Source organism: Lynx rufus, unplaced genomic scaffold (genome assembly GCF_022079265.1).
Source record: "Lynx rufus isolate CCGP_SWC_20201006 ecotype Redwood Valley unplaced genomic scaffold, mLynRuf1.p SCAF_11, whole genome shotgun sequence".
Classification (NCBI taxonomy): Eukaryota; Metazoa; Chordata; class Mammalia; order Carnivora; family Felidae; genus Lynx; species Lynx rufus.
In genome coordinates this window covers 62,564,892-62,585,597 of record NW_025814825.1, presented here as the reverse complement: position 1 = coordinate 62,585,597, position 20,706 = coordinate 62,564,892, and the positions used below count along the sequence as shown (strand labels likewise).

General features: G+C 45.6%; 1 protein-coding gene across 3 annotated transcripts in view; it reads right to left on the bottom strand.

The window, feature by feature from the left end:
• Positions 1-888: 888 nt before the first annotated feature.
• The window catches only part of EDRF1 (erythroid differentiation regulatory factor 1), a 40,165-nt gene continuing 20,347 nt past the window's right edge, over positions 889-20,706 (bottom strand). For all 3 annotated transcript variants that reach the window (XM_047073586.1, XM_047073587.1, XM_047073588.1), the window contains 10 exons: positions 20,229-20,417; positions 19,700-19,900; positions 18,059-18,277; positions 15,764-15,987; positions 13,670-13,828; positions 13,371-13,520; positions 11,920-12,073; positions 10,141-10,256; positions 8,892-9,043; positions 889-1,694 (listed from right to left, as the gene is read on the bottom strand). In XM_047073586.1, coding sequence (XP_046929542.1) covers positions 1,538-1,694; positions 8,892-9,043; positions 10,141-10,256; positions 11,920-12,073; positions 13,371-13,520; positions 13,670-13,828; positions 15,764-15,987; positions 18,059-18,277; positions 19,700-19,900; positions 20,229-20,417 — 1,721 coding nt within the window. In that variant the 3' untranslated portion in view covers positions 889-1,537. The remainder of the gene's footprint in view (positions 1,695-8,891; positions 9,044-10,140; positions 10,257-11,919; positions 12,074-13,370; positions 13,521-13,669; positions 13,829-15,763; positions 15,988-18,058; positions 18,278-19,699; positions 19,901-20,228; positions 20,418-20,706) is intronic.

Genomic DNA, 20,706 nt, shown 5'->3' with positions numbered 1-20,706 from the left:
GAATATTCCTCGACTAAAAGGCGGTTCAGCCAAGGAGAGGCCGGAAGACAAGACCAGGAACGCGACATCCTGTACCAGCTTACTTCAAAACTGGATCTTCTCGGGGGAAGTGTGCGGGCTGGACCAGTGAGGACAGCACTCGCCGCAGGGGAAGCGGAGGGACGGCTGTCCCGACGGACGATGTCTGCTTTTGTACATCTGTTTCACGACTTAGTTAAAACTTTAAATGCCTCAGTGGTTTTTGAGAACGGATGCACATCTGTCCCAAGGAAACGCAAACCAGGTAACAAAGAAGTAGACAAAGGACGGGGCCAGCGACAGTCCCGTCAAGCTGGGACAGGTGTCAACTCACCGCCAAGGAAAACACCTGAAAATCTCGGCGCGCTTTCGAGAAAGCACTTTGTAAAGGGCCAGCTTTATTCCAGACAACTTTCCGGTACGGTTCAGATTCCTCCAGAGGGCACGGCCACTGAGCGGAGGGACTACTGGCCAAGGCGCAGGGGCTGCGGGAGGCGCTGAAGGTCGGGGGTGAGCCCGCACTCGGGGCCAGGCCGACGGACGTGGCGGCAGAGCGGGCTCCCGTCTACACGTCCCAGCCGTCAACCCGACGGGAGACGGCATGCCCGATTTCTGTTCCGTTTCCTTGAAACGGAGGCTGTGGTACCAGGGCAGGTAGGCAGCGCGAGGTGGGCACAGAGAAAGCAGAGCTCGCGCGGGTGCCCAGACGAGAGCCGTGCGTGACAGTTGCAAGCAGCGTCCCATTCCTGTGACGATGCGGTGAATGGCAGAGATTTTTAATGTTTTAATCTTCACTTTGGAAGATTGATTAAACCAGTTCAAATCAAAACTCAAAGTGCAGAATGTGAAATTCAGGAAAAATAACAGACATTTTAAATAAATAATTTATTTATTCAAAATAGTTTTCTTACCTTATTCACAGTTTCCAGTTTACAATGAAAGAAAGAGGGAGCAGTACCTATCCTCGATCAGCTGTCCTAGCCAGTCAGAGAGAAGCGGGCGCTCTCAGAGCGCGCCCCGAACTCAACACCGCGGGGCCCGCGACACGGGGGGAGGGCGGGCCGCCTTCCGTGCGACCGGGAAGCGCCGTAGACACAGGATGTTTCTTGAACCCACCTGAACCACTAAAGGCATCTGGATCCAAGTTCCCCTGACCACGGTAATATCATCCAAAATAATTCTATCTTAAACCCATGGAGCCCAACAGACTTGAAACCTGTTTACAAGTGCACCTGCATCACAGCAAGGGTGTGAACACGGAGGCACCACGTATGTCTCTGAAAAACCAACGCCGGGGGCTTTCAGTCTGGTTCTGCCTTCACTTCAAATGAAGCAAGGAACTCAACCACGATGTGTCCGTGACGGGAAAAGAGAACTGTGTTTCCACTGCTGTGCCTGTCTTTAGTGACAGGAGAGTCTTTCCCTCCTATTTAATGACACGAAGCACCGAATGGACAAACCGGCCCCCAAGAGCAGAAGGCACTGACAGCGTCTCTGCGGACGGAGCTTCAGGCCCGAGTCACTGGCCGCCACTGCCGCCGCGAGCAAGCTGATCCAGCAACTGGATGAGGACGTCGATCCTTTCCAGAAGAGTGGAGTTTCTGTTAGCGGTAGCTCTCAAAAGCTGGGAGTAAATCTGCTTGTTGGTTTTGAGGACTACATCCTCTTCAGTATTACTGCCGTGTTAAAACAAAAACAAAACAGAAGTGCACAGTGAGGTCCACCGACGATCCAGAAAGAAACCCAAATAAGCAGTCCCAGACCGTCACTGCCCACAGAGAAGCGGGTGGTCCGTTAAGGCCTATTCTGTGCTTACCTTCTCGCAGTCACTGTTCCCAGGCCTGTTTTTAGATATTTACTTCAGTACATCAATTAAAACCAAGGTTCGTTCTCTTCACAAATATCTGAGTGCCTACTATGTACTCGGAACTGCTCGTGGCCGTGAACAAAACACACCAAGCAGAGTCCCTGTGCTCACGGCATCTGCGGGCTACTGAGGTAGCAGTGGGCGGAGGGGTGGAGGGGGGAGTGCGTTAAACAAGAAGGAAACAGCATGTCCGATGATATGCTACGATGAAAACCCAGCCTGGGGCAGCCTGGGGCCTGGAAAGCTACCCAGGATTTCCTCCCTCCTCCGTGCTGAGCCTGACACCCCTCAGCCCTGTTAACAAGCACACATGTAACGCGACTGTGGGGAGGTCTTCCCTGGAGAACCCTCTGTAGAACCTCATTTCTCTTCTCCCTCTTATTCCAACTTCTTTAATCAGGCAAATCTCTCTTCCTCTCAAAACCACCCATGGCACAGTAAAGTGATTGTTTAAAATGCATTCACTATGTACAGTTTGGGCCTAAGATGGCTAGGTTTTAGTTCTGGGCTGGGGTTGACATTTGCAAAACCTCTGATAATCTTACAAGAAATTTAAACTCCTTTCTGGGGGCTCCTGGGTGGCTCAGTCGGTTAAGTGTCTGACTTCGGGTCAGGTCATGATCTCGCAGTCCGTGAGTTCGAGCCCCTCATCGGGCTCTGTGCTGACGGCTCGGAGCCTGGGGCCTGCTTCCGATTCTGTGTCTCCCTCTCTCTCTCTGCCCCACCCCCACTCACATAAATGCTTTCTCTCAAATATAAACATAAAAAAAAAAGTATTTTTGTTTTTTTTTTTTAACGCATAATTTTTGAGAGACTGAGAGAGAACATGAGCAGGGGAGGGGTAGAGAGAGAGGAGACAGAGAATCCGAAGTAGGCTCCAGGATCTGAGCTGCCAGCAGAGAGCTCCGTGCGGGGCTCAAACCCACGAACTATGAGATCATGACCTGAGCCAAAGTCAGACGCTTAACCGACTGAGCCACCCAGGCCCCAGCCCCACTCCCCCAGCCAAAAAAGCATTTCTAACAGAACCGCATGATTGTCATAAGAGGAAATTGTCATAAGAGGATTCAAAGAAAATTAAAATTTTTTATTTAAAAAGTTTTTTAATTTATTTTGAGAGACAGATACAGTGCAAGTGAGGGAGGGGCAGAGAGAGAGAGGGAGAGAATCTCGAGCAGGCTCCATGCTGCCCGCGTATAGCCAATGTGGGACCAACGTGGGGCATGAAACCACGAGATCATGACCTGAGCCGAAACCAAGAGTCGACGCTTAACCAACTGAGCCACCCAGACACCCGAAAAAATTAAGATTTTTAACTACTAAGCTCAGTTTTTCTTTTTCTTTTTTTAAAGCACAGGTGGGGTGGGTAGAAAATAATCAACAAAACAGAAACCTACTAGCATTTCCTTTCTTTTCAAGTCTAGCTCTGATCTCCTTTTACTGCAGACAGAAACGCTCCCGGACTCCTGGTGAGGTAGCAGGGCCACAGCACAGGTCTCCCTCCTAGCGATAAAGTCACGTGTATCTCCTGTGCCGGCCAGTGACACACAAGAGACACACTGACTTAGGAACCAGTCTGTTTTGGAGCCCTATCAACATATTAACTGTATGCACACAAATACCACATTTAACAGTCTTCAATAAACTTTGAAAAAATTAACACAAATTAGCGCAAGAGGACTTCATGCATCCTACCCAAAAACTTTAAGCGGTTTTTTTTGACAGGATATTAATAACCTGAGAAGATGGGTCAGAAGACCCTCCACTAAAATAAAACTACTTAGGCCACACACAGAGGAGAGGACAGGTATGTTTACAAAAGGTACCATAGGACGGAACTGTCACCCGTTGGCCAATTACTCAGACCACCAATTTGCGAAAACCCACAAAGAGCTGGTGGTTCTCACACATATTTATGTCGCCACCTTGTGGAAACCAATAAAACATTTCAAAGTTTACCCGCTGCCGTTAAACAGGAAAAGCGCTAACTTTTTCAACTGCGTGTGTCCCCACATGCACGGTCCCCTCCGCCTTCTCCTCCTCTGGTTCTTCAGAAGGTGGGGTGTCTGCCAACCGCTGCCCGGACCACCACCCCCTGCTGAGAAGCAGGGACAGGGCGGAGAAGGCGCCCGCTGCTGAGTGCTCCGCCCCACAAACGCTCTCCTTAAGGCCACAGAGGATTGTTTGAAAGCATTTACTGGAGGCGTTTCTGCTCAGACGGAGACCGCTAGAGCATCATTCCCACCCTTAGGACAAACCCAACAGCACAAAGCAGGACAAACTACCACTTCAGGAGTTCGGGACTGCTGGAATCTATCAAAGGGTTGGGGCTGCTGGGCCACCGAGGCTGCAGACTAAGGACAGGCAGGGAGAGGGAGAAGTACTTCCTGGCCTGCGGCAGACGCCGAAACTGCTAAGGATTTAGCTACAACAGTGAACGAGCCGGGAGAGGCCGAGTGAGGGAGCGTGGGGCCCCTGGGAGCTGCAGGTATAGGATGAGGTCACCTGGCCTTGTAGGCTTTTTTTCAAGGACCCCACCAGATGCTCACATAAAAAACCTGGTGAGAGTCCTAAAAAAATTCCCTTCGTGTGGGCCGGGCAACGGGACCAGCTACGGCTACAAGAGGGGCAGGCAACCCCACCCAGATCCTCCTCTCCAGGGAATGGTCAATGTTTGTAGCAGCACTCCCAACAACAGCCAAATTATGGAAAGAGCCCAAATGCCCATCAACTGACGAATGGAGAGAGAAGATGTGGTTTATATATACAACGGAATACTACTTGGCAATGAGAAAGAATGAAATCTGGCCATTTGTAGCAACGTGGAGGGACCTGGAGGGTATTAGGCTAAGTGAAATAAGTCAGGCAGAGAAAGACAGATACCGTATGTTTTCACTCATATATGGATCCTGAGAAAATTAAGAGAAGACCATGGGGGAGGGGAAGGGGGAAAAAAAAGTTACAGAGAGGGAGGGAGGCAAACCATAAGAGACTCTTAAATACAGAGAACAAACAGGGTTGATGGGGGATGGTGGAGTGGGGAAAATGGGTGATGGGCACTGAGGAGGTCACTTGTTGGGATGAGCACTGGGTGTTGTATGGAAACCAATCTGACAATAAATTGTATTAAAAAAATAAAAATAGGGGCGCCTGGGTGGCTCAGTTGGTTAAGCGGCCGACTTCAGCTCAGGTCACGATCTCACGGTCCATGAGTTCGAGCCCTGCGTCAGGCTCTGTGCTGACCGCTCAGAGCCTGGAGCCTGTTTCAGATTCTGTGTCTCCCTCTCTCTCTGACCCTCCCCCGTTCATACTCTGTCTCTGTCTCAAAAATAAAGAAACGTTAAAAAAAAAAAAATTTTTTTTAAATAAAATAAAATCAAGTTGCAAAAAAAGAAAAAAAAAAAGCAAGCCTTAATCTGCAGGGTGGAGTCGGAGCGGGTAGGAGGGAGAGGAGGGCAACAAGGCATGTCAGCCTTCAGGCACTGGTGAGAGTCGATCGATGCAGACAGAGCAGTGAATGGGGGGTGGGCACACTCTTCCCCTGGGGCAGGGGCAGTGTGAGGCCCAACGCTGAGACTCAGAAACCCAGTTTCTGCCTAAGAGAGGTTTACCCAAACTAAAGGAGAAGGCCTGGCCAACGCCCTTCCCGCCGCAAGAGACTAGACGCACCGAAGGACAGGTAGGAACGGAACATGGACTCCAGACCAGAGCTAAGAGGGTGCAGACAGAGCCTCTCTGAAGTACCACACACCTTCCTCATGAAAATGCTAAAACGAAAGGTGGAGTAGATGGTAAGAAAGACATCAGGAGACCTGCTCCACACTAAGCCCAGGCACTGCTTGAGAACTTGAAGCCTGTGATTCGTGAAAAAGTAACCGTAGTGACAAAAAAAATCTCAATCACAGCTCAGCTCCAGACTAGGAAACTGAACTCAACCCCCCTTCCTAAAGGTGTAAAAACTCCTGAGAGATGAAAATGATGCCCCTCAGTCTGAGATGTCCATTTTCCCACAATTAAGAGATGGAGAAAGGTAAGGAAACCACATGTGTAAGACAGCAGAACCAGACTCAGATGACACGGATGCTGGAGCTCTCCGACAGGGGATTTAGAAGGACAGGGATCACTATGTCAAAAGGCTCAAATGGAAAACAATACGTAAGAACAGACTGGCTAACTTCAGCAGAGAGGTGGAACCCACACAAAGAACCCAGTAAGAATAGCAGAAATGAGCACAGTAAACAGAATGCCTTCATCAAGTTCAACTGTAAGTGACTAAAATCAAGAATCAGCGAACCTGAAGATAGGTTAATAGAAATCACACTGAACCCTTGCTGCCCCGAAAAAGGGTGCAAAGGCAAGGGAACACATAACAGCTATGCAGAAGATCAGTCTAGCACAGGAACAGCTGGAACCACGGAGAAACAGGAGACAATGGAGCAGGAGAAATAAGAACACCCAAGAGGGAAGAAACCATCACAAGGCACCCAGGAACGACAGGTTCAAACTGCTGGGGGAGGGGCGCCTGGGTGGCTCAGTCAGTTGAGCGTCCAGCTTCGGCTCAGGTCATGATCTCACAGTCTGTGAGTTTGAGCCCGGCATTGGGCTGTGTGCTGACAGCTCAGAGCCTGGAGCCTGCTTCTGTTTCTGTGTCTCCCTCTCTCTCTGCCCCTCCCCTTCTCATGCTCTATCAAAAATAAATAAACATTAGAAAAAAACTAAAAAAAAAAAATCAATACAACCGATGAATTCCTAACCAAACTGACGGGGGGGGGGGGGGGGGGGATCAAAGTTGCCAATATCAGGAATGAAAAAAAGCTAGCACCACAAACACCTTTAGACATTAGCAGGATAATAAGTGAATACTGTGAACCTATACATCTGACAATAGACAAAAAGACTTTCATTCACTCAGAAAATTTTACCTATGAAAAGAAGCTAAACTCTTTGTGAAAAATTTTCAATAAAGCCAACTCTAGGTTAAGATACTTTCACTGGTAAATTCTAACAAAGCTTTAGGGAAGAAATAGTTCTACACTTCTAAAAATCAGATGAGGAAACACGGGCACACTGATTTCACGAGGCCAGCAGGCTCTACTCCCAAAAGCAGACAAAACCACTAACAGGAGAGAATCATCCCCACAAACACACACAAAAATCAGGTATTAGCACACGAAACCCCAGGGATATTAAGAAGAATGATGAATCCCAACAACGTGTAGTGTATATCAGGGATGCAAAGCTGCTTTAACCTTAAAAAAAAAAACAAAACAAAAAACTCGCAATGAGCCCCACATTAACACACTGAAGAAGGAAAACAATGTGGTCATTTCAATGCTTAGACCAGAAGCATCTAACAAAAATTCAACATCCACTAATGATAAAAGTTAGGAACAGAGAGGAACATTCTCAACTTAAAAAAAATTTTTTAAGTTTATTTGAGACAGAGACCGTGTGAGTGGGGGAGGGGCAAAGGGCGGGTGGGGGGCAGTGAGAGAGAATCCCAAGCAGGCTCCGTGCCACCAGCTAGAGCAGAGCCCGACACGGGGCTCAAACTCACAAAACTGTGAGATCACATGACCTGAGCTGAAACCCAGGGTCAGACGCTTAATTCATTGAACCATCCAGGCACCCCAGAACATTCTCAACCTGATTAAGGGCATTTATAAAAAACCCACAGCTGATGCTACACTTAATGGTAAAAAACAGCACGCTTTCTCCCTGAAATCCTGGGGCTGACCACAAAGAGGCAGCAAAAGAGAATTCTTGAAGTGACAGAGCGGTTCCGGATGGTGGTTTTGGCAGGAGACACAGTTCTCTAAGTGTTTGTTAAAGCCTGAAGAACTGTATGCCACAAAAAGTAAATTTTACTATGTATAAATTAAAACAAATATAGATCGGGCTCTGTGCTCACAGCTCAGAGCCTGGAGCCTGCTTCAGATTCTCTGTCTCCCTTTCTCTCTGCCCCTCCCCTGTTCACCTGCTGCCTCTCTCTCAAAGATAAACAAACATTAAAAAAATAATAATAAAAAACAAAGTAAATATAGAGACAAAAATTACCTGTATCTGAAGATTATAAATTGGTAAAATATGCATGGGATAACTGACAATGTATGTGTTAAGATGAATGATTTTTTTCCCCTTATTTTCCAAATTTTGTAATATGGCCAGATTGTACGTATATTTTAAAAGGAAAGACATTATTGGGGCTCCTGGGTGGCTCAGTCGGTTAAGTGTCCGACATCGGCTCAGGTCATGATCTCACAGTCCAGTCTGTGGATTTCAGCCCGCGTCGGGGCTCCGTGCTGACAGCTCAGAGCCTGGAGCCTGCTTCGGGTTCTGTGTCTCCCTCTCTGCTCCTCCCCTGCTCGTACTCTGTCTCTCTCACTCAAAGATAAATGAGCATTAAAAAAAAAATTAATAAAAGAAGACATTATTTACGTCACCTTCCTGATCCAGTACTCACTGCTAGAATTCCAAGTTAAATTAATGATGCCAATATAAGAAGTCTGGTAAAACAACAGAATCGTATAAGCTGAAACAGGTGTAGAAGAACATTTTTTGCCAAGACGTTCACTCTTTTCGCCAAGTTCTTGGGCATTACAAGGATTCTGACATTCTGTCACCTGCTTCCTTTCTACTGGTGCATTTGGTGCTGGGTATCAAAACTGTAGTCCTGACTTCCCATTTAAAGACAATGCTCAGAAGGGTTACTAGAAACAGTCGAGGTCTTCATTCCAGGGTCATTCATGTCTCTCAGGGCAAATATTAAAACCAATAGGGTATTTACTTTTGGAAGCAAGATCTGTTTCTACAGTTTCACTGTATCATAGGCCACACTGCGAGGAGTCTCATCTGGTTTAACAGGTCACAGCACCACTTAAATCCCTGGTTGCCCACATACAAAACAAGAACAAATACAACCTATCCTTTCCCGGGGTCGGTAGAAATTACCTTTCTACAAAGTAAGGTGCTAGAGAAGAAATTTCCAGAGAACAATTCCATTTACCTCGTTTTCTTCTTAGTTGAAGACAGCAGTTTGATGGACTGAAGGAGAAGGAATGACAACCGAGATTCAAATATACTGAGGAGCTTGATCACTTCTTCTCGACTGAGACCAGGCGAAGGATCAGCGGCTGGAGCGCTCTCGTCACTCTTCGGCTACCAACGACAAAAGGTCACTTCACCTCAGCTAGCGGACGATTACGGCTCCGCACCCAGGGGTGGGGCTGCGGTGCTGTCCACCCAGTAAACGTTTTAGCCAAAAAACAAAACAAACCAAAAGCAGACCCGAGGTCATTTTCCCCCAGGCACAGCCCGTCGGTGGCAGGGGCCCTGACGAGCCCCTCATCCTGGAGATCATCCGACAGACTAAAAGCCGAGAAAAATGTCTCACACCTAACAGGCACTTATGTAGGAATTAATCCTGAATGGAAACCTACTTCCCCCGAGTGCACACTGACGGAGCAGGAGGAAAACGGATGCTCGACGGGGTGTGACAGAACGGGGCTGGACAGGCTGGCGTGCGACGGGGACTCGGGGAAGCTTTTCACCCCAGCAGAAGGTGGCATGAATGCTGGAAAGCCAGGCAAACCAGAGATGCTTTCCAAGGAGCTTGCTGAAGCCCATTCATCGTTTAACTGCTCCCTGGCAGTTTACCGGAAGTTATAAAAGAGCTACGTGCCTCTTTCTTAAAAACAAACACAACAGGGGCGCCTGGGCGGCTCAGTCGGTTCAGTGTCGGACTCTTGACTTGGACTCACACGATCTCACAGTTTGTGAGTTCGAGCCCCGCATCGGGATGCTCTGAATTCACTCTCTCCCTGCCCCTCTGGCACTTGCTCTCTCTCTCAAAAAAAACTTAAAAAAAACCAACAACCAGTAACTTCCTTTAAAAAAACAAAACAAAACCAGAACAATGATAAAAAAGACACACACACACACAAAAAAAAAAAAAACCATAAAAGAAAACAGAGACGTTACACTATCAGAGCCTTACTAAGGTCTACGTGGTTAAAGAAAAAAGTATTTAACACAAAGCTATAGTTGCAACTTAAAGAGTTTAATAATTCCACCAAGAAAATATAATACATCACTGTTAATGTGTTTTTATGCAAAGCACATATAGGTATGCATACGTTTATATATGCATATACACACACAATATACATACCTCACCCCCACCATACGCCCACTATATACATTCACCATTTAGCTTAAGGCACACAAAAACCAAAGATAAATACTTCTCCATTTACCTGGTCAAATTCCTCTACAAGCTCCTTTCTGATGAGCTGGAATGCGTGTTTAGTTCTCACCATTATATCAAGAGCCCCAGATAGTGTTTTCAATTTTCCAACGTTGCTATTCTGACCTACAGTATGAAGCACAAAATGATCATCCCTTTCAATATAAATCTAGAAACCATTCCAATGTCAATGTATTACTGAACGTTGATTTTCGAATCCCGTAAAGGTAGCTCATGAGAGTCTCAACAGGTTTTCTCAATCCAGCTTTTAGTAATTATCCCTAGACAAAGCAAAAATTACAACGGTCTCCCTGCTGCACATTTGGTTCTGTGAGGGTGACAACCCAACCTCCCTGAAAGACCTGAGTGTTAAGGCAAAGAAACCAGCTGGAAGCAAATGTTTCTATTCTATTCTATTCTATTCTCTCTCTCTCTCTCTCTCTCTCTCTCCCCCCCCCCATATATATATATATATTTTTTTGGTACTCAATTTTTAAAGGGAAATTAACCATACTTATCCTATCTCAGCAAATTTGTTCCCACTACCTACTGCTTTTATGAAAATGATGCCTGCTCTCTCGAAGGAATTCAAACATGGCAGAAAATTCAAAGATGTAAATCAAGAAAGGTCACCCAAAACCCACTCCCAGAGAGTGTGGCGGTTAACCCTGCCGTAGGATGGCAAAATGTTAACAGACGTACTCTCAGTAAACAGGATTTTTAATTTTTTTTTTTCAACGTTTATTTATTTTTGGGACAGAGAGAGACAGAGCATGAACGGGGGAGGCGCAGAGAGAGAGGGAGACACAGAATCGGAAGCAGGCTCCAGGCTCTGAGCCATCAGCCCAGAGCCCGACGCGGGGCTCGAACTCACGGACCGCGAGATCGTGACCTGGCTGAAGTCGGATGCTTAACCGACTGCGCCACCCAGGCGCCCCAATAAACAGGATTTTTAAAACCGGCTTTGAACAGGCCATGCTTTCACAGATGGGCCAAGTCTAAATCAGAGCCGGGTGAGAGACTTCCTCCCGGCCACCTGCGCCCTGCCTGCAGTGCCGCAACTTCCTTGTGCATCCTTCGGGGGACACTCCACTGGAAGAGTCCTCCACGTGGGTAAGTAGCACGTTTGTTTTAACTTTATACAAGAAAACAACTGAAAGAAAACCAAATGAGCAGCCGTACTTCAAATGAACGTGTGTCTCTACCGCACAAGAGCTAGGTCTCCAGGGACCCCTCTGCACAAGGGAGCAGGTGGGCGCGAGTAAGAGAACACGGCAAACACCCTCTGTGTGCGGCAGCAGCTTGCTCCCTGCTGTGGCTGAGCCCGGACAGAGCGGGCGCGCTCGCTTTCGTCCAGCCCTTCCCTTCCCACGGATCTGTGCCCTGCGCGGGCCTACAGTTCTGCTGCCACAATCCACCGCTGCCCGTACCCACCGTGTTTCAAGGGGTTCACTGCTCCGTTACCACCGCTTCTCCCTTCCTAAGTCGTTCATGATGATTCAATCTCTGATGGTCTCAACTGACTTGCCCCATTTTTTCAAATAAGGGAGCGGGGGCTACGTTTCACTATTTCTATGAAATAAATAGGTCACTGAACGTAATCAAATCCATTTTCTAAACTTCAAAAAGTGTAGAGACTTCTGGCCCCTACCCAAAGTCATCAACTATGGCAAATTAAAAAGAAAACGTTATTTATAATCAAGAGAGATCTCTGGGTCTGCCTCACTCTAAGAGGATCCCACACTAAGTCGATGCCCACAAACACGAGAAATGAAAACGTAAGACTTACTGGTCATCTGAAACTCTGCAAACGCCACTCTTTCTAACTGCACTCTAAGTAGTTCACAAGGAGCATCTTTCAGAAGCTGAAAAAGCTTAACAGCTTTGCTATAATGAAGATCTGCGAGCACCCGGTGCTGCTTCCTAAGATGTTCATCACCAACCTAGAATCAAAAACAATCCTAAGCCTTGAGTTATTTCACAGTATTTCAGTTATTTCACAATAACTACTTAACTAAGTCTCTGGATCACTAAACGTTAGCGTTGTTTCTCTAGAAGTCTTCAACAGTGTTAGCTCTTACGTTTAGGTGTTTAATTCGCTTTTGGTTAATTTTTGTATACGATGTGAGGTAGGAGTCCAAGTTCGTTCTTCTGGCATATGGACATCCAGCTGTGCTAGCACCATGTGCTGAAAAGAAAATTCTTTCCCCATCGCGTGGTCTTGGAACGCTAAGGCTTGCTTCTGCCTTGGGGATATTAGGCCACCTGGACACGCCTGGATTTTGATTAGGACCTCCCGGGGCAAGGGCTAGAGAGTCCAAGGACAGTGGAACATGAAGAGAAATCCTCTGTGGTTAAGCTGGACCTCAAAAGGACAATATTCTCAGGCTGAGGGTACCCAGAACGCAGCCTATGCCCAAGGGACTGCAAGATAAATTATCTTGGTCCTGAGCAAAAAAAAACCAAAACAAATTAAAAAAAAGGGGGGGGAGGGGAAACAACCAAACAAAAAACATCCCTGAGAAACTTCCAACACAAGATTCCTGGTAGAAGCCACACAACTTCTCTGGAGGAATGCACCATCAACCTGGGCTGCAACGGATTCTTAAGACACACATGCATCTGAGTACCGGGATTCATGTACCAGGCTGTTCACAGCTATCAATAATTGATGAAAAATAATAAATAATTAACAATCACAGATTATTCCTAATAGCCTCAAACTGAAACGTCCCAAAAGTTCAGGAATCACAGAGAGGATAAACAAACTGTGGTACAGTCATTAAATGAGCGCTACTGAACTAGAAAATGCACTGACCAGAAGGAATCTCACTAACACAATGTCCAGGAAAAGGCAATAAACCACAAAAGACTGTGTACAGTATGATTTGATCTATAAAGTTCACAACCAGGTAAAATGTAAACACACTGTTTTAAGTGGTCCAACAGGGTACATAACGGAAAAGTCCAGGACGGCAGTTACTCTGGGTGGGCGTGGAGGGAGACTCAGCAGGGAGGGGGAGCACACAGAGGAGACCTAACTGGGTCAACTAATACCCACTCAACTTGTAAGAGGAAAAAATGCAGCGCAGGCAAGAGGGAAAAATTACCTACACTCCAAATTATTTTAAAGCAGCTAAGAGAACACATGGCATTACAAACACACACTGAAATGTAAGACCAACACCCAGAACGCTTCTAAATGGACTTGGCATCGAACTGAGGTTGGAAAGGCAGTACCTGATTTCTCAGACAACTGTGGTACATGGACGCCAGCCTGTGATGGATGGTCGCAGCTCGATACTGACAAAGAGGCTGTCGAGCAGACACGGAGTCCACGTCACAGTGTTTCAGGGACTTCATCATAGCCTCACTGACTTCTTTTTCGATCTGGGTTTTTTTTTAAGGGGGAGGAGAAAACAATGACAAGCCTATAATCTTAAAAGTATTTAAATACTGCTTGTTAAGGAAAATATGTTCAGTATCTGTTAAAGGCTGAAAGTTGCAGACTTCTTTCATAGCCCAGCAAGTATTATTACCTGCTCTTGAGCTTTTCTAGATAATGGCGCGTAGTCTTGCTGTAGAGTTGCCATAGTAAAGTAAGTAGTGGACAGTTCCCAATTCACTGAATCCCAAACAGCTGGGTGTATGTCTCGCGTTCCCAGGGACCTTAGAGCTTTCAAATAGTAATCAACAGCCTGTGCAGGGAGGGAAAGACACAGTTCTCACTCAGTTTAAATCTATGCCAACAGCATATTAAAAATAAAACATCCTTGGGGCGCCTGGGTGGCTCAGTCGGTTGGGCGGCCGACTTCGGCTCACGTCATGATCTCGCAGTCCGGGAGTTCGAGCCCCGCGTCGGGCTCTGTGCTGACAGCTCGGAGCCTGGAGCCCATTTCAGATTCTGTGTCTCCCTCTCTCTCTGACCCCCATTCATGCTCTGTCTCTCTCTGTCTCAAAAATAAATAAGCGTAAAAAAAAATTAAAAAAATAAAGTCAAATAAAACATCCTTTGAAGTCACCCAGAAGTTGATTTGATCTGGGGACAATTTACAGAAGGGCAATATTATGAAAGGAAAAAACGATCTATGAAACGGTTTCAATGAAGAAAAAGCTACTCAAAGTGGCTGGCTGCATGCCAGTCCACGTTTCCATGGCAAGTCCCTAAGCCTTAGTGCTTTCTGACTTCTGCTCATGCATGAGGATGCATTTTCTTCCTGTGGTTTTTCTTTCTGTTTTTTTTTTTATAGTTTTTTTTTTTAAACGTTTGTGTATTTTCGAGACAGAAAGAGAGAGAGACAGAGCATGAGCAGGGGAGGGGCAGAGAGAGGGGGAGACACAAAACCCAAAGCAGGCTCCAGGCTCTGAGGTGTCAGCACAGGGCCCGACGGGGCTCAAACTCCCAAACCAAGAGATTATGACCTGAGCTGAAGTCGGACGCTCAACCGGCTAAGCCACCCAGGTGCCCCTGGTTTTTCTCCTTCTTAAACGAAAATTTGTTTGTATGACTAGTAAACGAGAAAAAATAACTAGAAGAGTCTAAGGATAAAAAATCGCTGCTACCTGACTATAAAAAAGCAACCCCCCACGCCCCCTGCCTGAGAGGCATGCTCATTACATTTAAGCAAATAAAATCACATTTAATTCCACCGCCCGGCAATAATTTCCACATGTCTTGTAACTATCTACTCTCTGTGTATCTGTAAGGTGGGAAAAAACCCCTGAAACACAGTCACTTTCCCTTTACAACCTCGCATGCTGTGACCATGCTTCACTAGCATGCTCTGAGAGCTCTGAAGTACTTAAGGGAGCGCACCTGTTCCTTCCCCCTCTCCTACGCTGCAGATAATTTGATAAGACAAAAGAACTCAATTTTTAAATTTCATAAAAATGTAAAATTTGAAATTTCTTACATCTTAACCATTTTTTTTTAACGTGCACCAATTTTTTGTTCAAGGTTATTTGCCTTTTTTTCTATTGGGGCAGTTTATTCTCAATGATTATCTTATTTTTGAAGTAAGTACCATGCCCAATGTGGGGCTCGAACTCACAGCCCCGACATCAAGAGTAGTGTGCTTTACCGACTTAGCCGGTCAGGCGCCCCTATTTTCAACGGTTCTTAACTCTTCCCTATATATGAAGGATTTATTAACCTCTGATCTGTCATAGGTTACAAATATTTTCACGAGACTGTGGTGTGCTTTTCTATTTTGCTTTCTGTTATACATTTAAAAACCATTCTTTTTACACGTTTACACGTGTCCATGGTTTACTCTGTGTTTCCTGCTTATTGTATCGTGGGAGGCAAGTCCCGTCCCGTCTCCTCACAAAGGCTCTTCCTTCATCTTCTCCTGGCACTTTCCCAGTTTCCCTTCATGTCAGCCTTTACCCCGCCTGCCACCTGATGTCTTCTCTGGTTATGCCAACACAACCCACTGATCGTCTTTTCAACATGCCAGCTTCTATACTAAATTCTCCACATCCTAGGGTCGGTTTCTAAGCGTTGTAACTGTCTCGTCACACACCATCGCCACAGCTCTCACTAGATGTATGGTATTTTCCTGGAGCCACGGCAAAGCTGAGGGCCGATTCGGTGGAAGTGGATGACGTCCGCATGGAAGCAGGTGTGTTACCTTATTGTAATACAAGCCTTCTTCCGGTGAAAACTCCCGCTTAAATTCATCACCGGCACCGCAGTGCGCCTGCGCACAAATTCGCATGAGTCTCCCCGTGTTGCACAACAAAAGGGCAGCGTTTGTAGCATCATCGATTGACTCGAAGTTGTGAATTCCTTTTTCAAAACAAGAAAAGCTTTTTTTCCACAGCTGCTGCTCCGCAGTAGACACACTCTTGCTCACTTCACACAAAAAAGAAAAAAACCACACGTAAGCGGACATCAGTGTAAACCCCGTGTGTCCCAGGGAAGGACGAGGGGAGGAGGGCAGGGACAGGACGGCTAAGGAGGCAGCCAAGTGGAGTCACCACAGCGAGCTGCTGAGCTGCTATCGTTGTCCTCACTCGCCTCAAATTCACGGTGAGGCCCTACCCCCCAGTGTGGCTGTATTGGGAGACAGGGCCTTTAAAGAGGCAACTACAGCTCGAGGAAGATAGGATGGGCCCTAATCCAACATGACTGGTGGTTTTCGAGGAGAGACAGACACCAGGGCTTGCACAGAGAGAAGACCAACTAAGGACATGGCTAAAAGGTGGCCATCTGCAGGCCACAGAGAGGGGCCTCAGAAAAACCCAACCTTGCTGGCACCTTGATAATGAACTTCCAGCTTCCAGCTTGTGAGAAATACAATTTCTGTTGTTTAAGCCACCCAATCTATGCTATTTTGTTATGGCAGCCTGAGCAGACTAATACAATATGAAAACGTGGCCCTTCTTCACTCTTAATAAAACAAGCCAATAAAATGATCTGACAAAGCACGATGTTATGAAGATTCAAAACACATGGTCCCATGGAGTTATGAGAGGTGTAATCTGTGTTGTATCCAACCCTCCTAGGTTTCTATCGCTTTGATGCTCCTTCACCACCAACTTCCTCCTCCAAACGCACCTTAAAAGCACAGGTTCTTACTTCTCAATCAAAAATACGCATGTGGGTTCCTGGGTGGCTCGATCAGTTAAGACTGCTGATTTCGGCTCAGGTCATGATCTTACGGCTCCTGGGATAAGCCCTGTGTCAGCTCTGCACGGACAGCCGGGAGCCCGCTTAGGATTCTCTTTCCCTCTCTCTCTGCCCCTCCCCCTGCTAGCTCTCTGTCAAAATAAACATTAAAATATATATATGATAACATTTTCCTTTTAAAATTTTAAAGTTATTTTTACAAGTGCAAGTCGGGGGGGGGGGGTAGGGGGGGGAGGAATCCCAAACAGACTCCGCACTAACAGCGACACAGGGCTTGAACTCATGAACCATGAGATCATGACCTGAGCTGAAATCAAGAGTTGGACGCTTAACCAACTGAGCCACCCAAACCTCCCGATACGGCAACACTGTAAAAAGCATGAACCTTTGTATCTCTAGTGCCAAGCACAGTCCACAGACCACCGCACACATGCGCACACACACACTCACACTCTCTCTCGCTCTCGGATTACCTGCTGTCCTCATTCCTCTCAGCTCTTTGCCTCCTCACACCGGGTCCAGTCTTTACATTTCCATCATTCTCATGGCTCCAACTATCCCCCCACCTTCCATCTGAGCGATTCCCCAACCTGCGTCTTGCTATCCCAAATAGCTCTAAGTCCAGGTTTCTAACCAACAACTGAGCGAGACCTTCTGCTCACATGTCCGCTGGTATCTCAAACTCGATATGGGCCCAGCTGAATCCACTATCCTGTGCCTGAATCACACAAGGCCCCTGCGTTACTAACTCTCACCACCCACTGGACCGTGCCACCTCTGGCTCCTTCTCTAGGCTGCCTACTCGGTGTGGACAGCACCCCCTTTCCCATATCTGCCTGCCGACATCCTGTGTATCACGTACCAACCTGCTCGAACCACACCTTCTCCCCAAAAGCCCTCCAAGAACCTCACACCTTCAATGAACCTCTGTCCCCACTCTTCTGGACTGCACTTGTGCTCGTGGCATTTTCCAAAGATTTACATTTCTATCTGGCTTCCTGACACGGAAGAGAAACTAGGTTTCAGTGACATACCCAGCAGAGAGCCTAGCATCGCCGGTTGTGTGCTTCACTTTTGAATGGATCAGATGCAGAATGGAGGACATGGAAATGAGGACTCTCAAAGGGCAATGGCTTTTTGTTTATTTCTCGAGAACTTAAGAATAAAAGATTCTTTAAGAGAGCACCCCTTTATACATAAAATCAAATGCCACAATTCTTTGCCCAAACCACAAAACCAGCATGATTTTCTACCAGAATAGGCAATAAAGAGAGGACTCCAAAGAGATACTCACCTACTCTCTCACTCTGCAGTGCAGCTGCCTGATTCATGTAAAACACACCGATTTCATTTCTGATATTACCCATTCTCTTCAATACTTGTACATAGTGTTCTGGGTTTTGGCTTTTTAAGTCACTAAATTGCAAGATTTCATTAGCAGCTTCGTAACACTTACAACTAACTGAAAGCTGACTCTCTAAGTCTGTAGACAAATCAGTTGCCCATGCAAATCCTTAAAAAAAAAAAAAAAAAAAATCACCGTGAGTCACATGAACCCTTCTTCCTTAGTATCTACATAATCTCACATTTTTAAGACCACAAAATAAATATAATACTGTATAAACCTAAGATTCAATCAATGCAACTAAAATTTTAAGCTTCAAAGTAAAGATCCTTTATTTAAAAAACCATATTTTCCTGGGATATTAATGTTTGAATAAAGAAATATTTTCCTAAAAATACCAAAAACTTCCCAAGACCTGGATTTTACCAAGTACACCTGCTTACTGGTACAAGCCTAAAGTTGTTTGTGGATACAGAGTAAATCTTTTTTTTTTTCTTTTTAATCAATGGAAATAGTTCTTGAAATAAAGCTCTGATTGCTACCAGGCTATTTAAGTACATTGTGGCTTGCGATGTAAGTTTAACTCACTGAAGAAACTACTAGCTCAAAAACTTAAGCTCAAAGACTTAAACCTGCTATGGAGTGGGAATGGAATAAACTTAAGTGCAGGGCTCAAAATTCAAGAGGAGAAAAGGGAGTGCTACTGCCGTTAACACTGGAACAGGAGAGAATGCCACGCTCACAAACAAGTGTTTTCAATGAAATTAATTTGATGGGAGTGGTAAAAACACACTGAAGGTTTTCTCACTGTGTCTATGAAAATAAAATGATCATTTGAGAAACTCAGAAGAAGGGGAAGAGAGAGGGCAAAAAAATGAAGAAATACTACATTTCTCCCCAATGTACTTCTCTAGATATTACATGTCCAAAAGTTTTTGGGAGGTGGATATCAAGTAATAAACATTTCAGGAGCAAAAGAAGACAATTCCATGGTAAGTAAAAGGACTGCTCTCTTGGCTCACTTACTGCCCTAACTGCAGTGTGCTGACGACTGTACCGAAAGAGGCAGGGATACAGCCGCTAGGAGTAATACTCTGATTTCAGAGTTTTAATATCTGACAACTCCAGAACAAAGAAATATATATATATATATTCACTAAGATAGTCAGCTATGAATGGAGTTTAAAAAATGATCTCTGTATCTGAGCCCCTGGAAATCATTCAGAAGGTAATTCATTCACTTTTACCAACTGTTAATTCCTTTTCAAAAGAAAATCATGGCTTGGTTAGTGGACTGCAAGGTCACCTAGAAAAACCTCGACGGAAAGAGGAGTAAAAGGTCAACACAACTGTCTTAGAGCTTATTTTATCGTTATTTGAGAATTTCTAATTTTACAACTAGAACGATTTCGAAACACTTTACGCACAAATACACACGGAATCACACTCGATTTTAAAGTTAAGAGAGCAGAACAACAGAACTGCAATATTGAAACGCTAACATTTCCGCCACTTCTCCGGACACACCCCGGTCACCTATGCTGGACCCAAGAAAGAGCCCGGTGCGCGTCACAGGCCTGGCCGGCGCACCTTGACACGGGGACTCCCTGTGGAGGCTGTGCAGGATCTCCTGGTCTTCTTTTGTTTGATAATTAAACTCCTCAAGATGTGCGGCTCTGTTGTTTGCGTTCTGGGCCAGCATTAGTTGGATATCACCGCAGAGCGTCAAATATTGAGAAAGAAACAGCAGCACTTCAGAAAGCATATTGGTGCAGAGGCAGCAGTAAGTATCTAGGCAGGAAGGACGGAAAAGAGAAAAGACACTGGTGTGTGAAAAACTAATATCATGAATATTAAGAAAATCTGTTCCTAGCTGAAAGCTTTGTACCACTGTACCCAAGTTTCTTACATTACATATGGCTTCCTGGGTGTCAAAAGGAAGGGATAATTAACCACTCAGAGCAGAAAATAAAATCCTGAGTAACAGACTCAAGAACAGAAAGTTATTTCAAAATTAAGTTTTACAACAGAAACAGGAGTGAAATTCCATTGTGATTCAGATGCCTTTTCTGTTCTCCCTCCCAATGCCTATTAAACATATTAATTTACAGTGACTTACCGTGGCTCTGCAAAGCTAATTTAATGTATCGTAACGCTCTTCCGTATTTCTGAAGACTCATGGCAGCATCAGACAAAACATAATAGGCCTTTGATGACTTGAGAATCAGCTGGAGTTTCATTTTATGTTGCCAAGAACCAGGGATCATTCCAGATTGACTGGAATAATTACCCTTCTGAAGGGAGCCCACTATGACAGGAGAGGGGGAGAGAAGGCAGCACGTTTTATTTGAACCTAAGTCTCACCATAAAAAAATAATTTGTTTCTTGACAGAAACGGTCCAGGCTTAGGTACCATAACTACAACAAGACCGGTAAATACTGTGCTTTACTACTTAACAATAGAGTATAATGGCAGTGTTTCAATGGACCCTCATTGGGATTTCTGAAGGCTTTCTGCTCCCTGCAGCCGTTAACTCTGTCATTCTCTTTCAGGGTCACACGTAACTAAACTCATGACTGGCCTGTCCTTTCTCCAG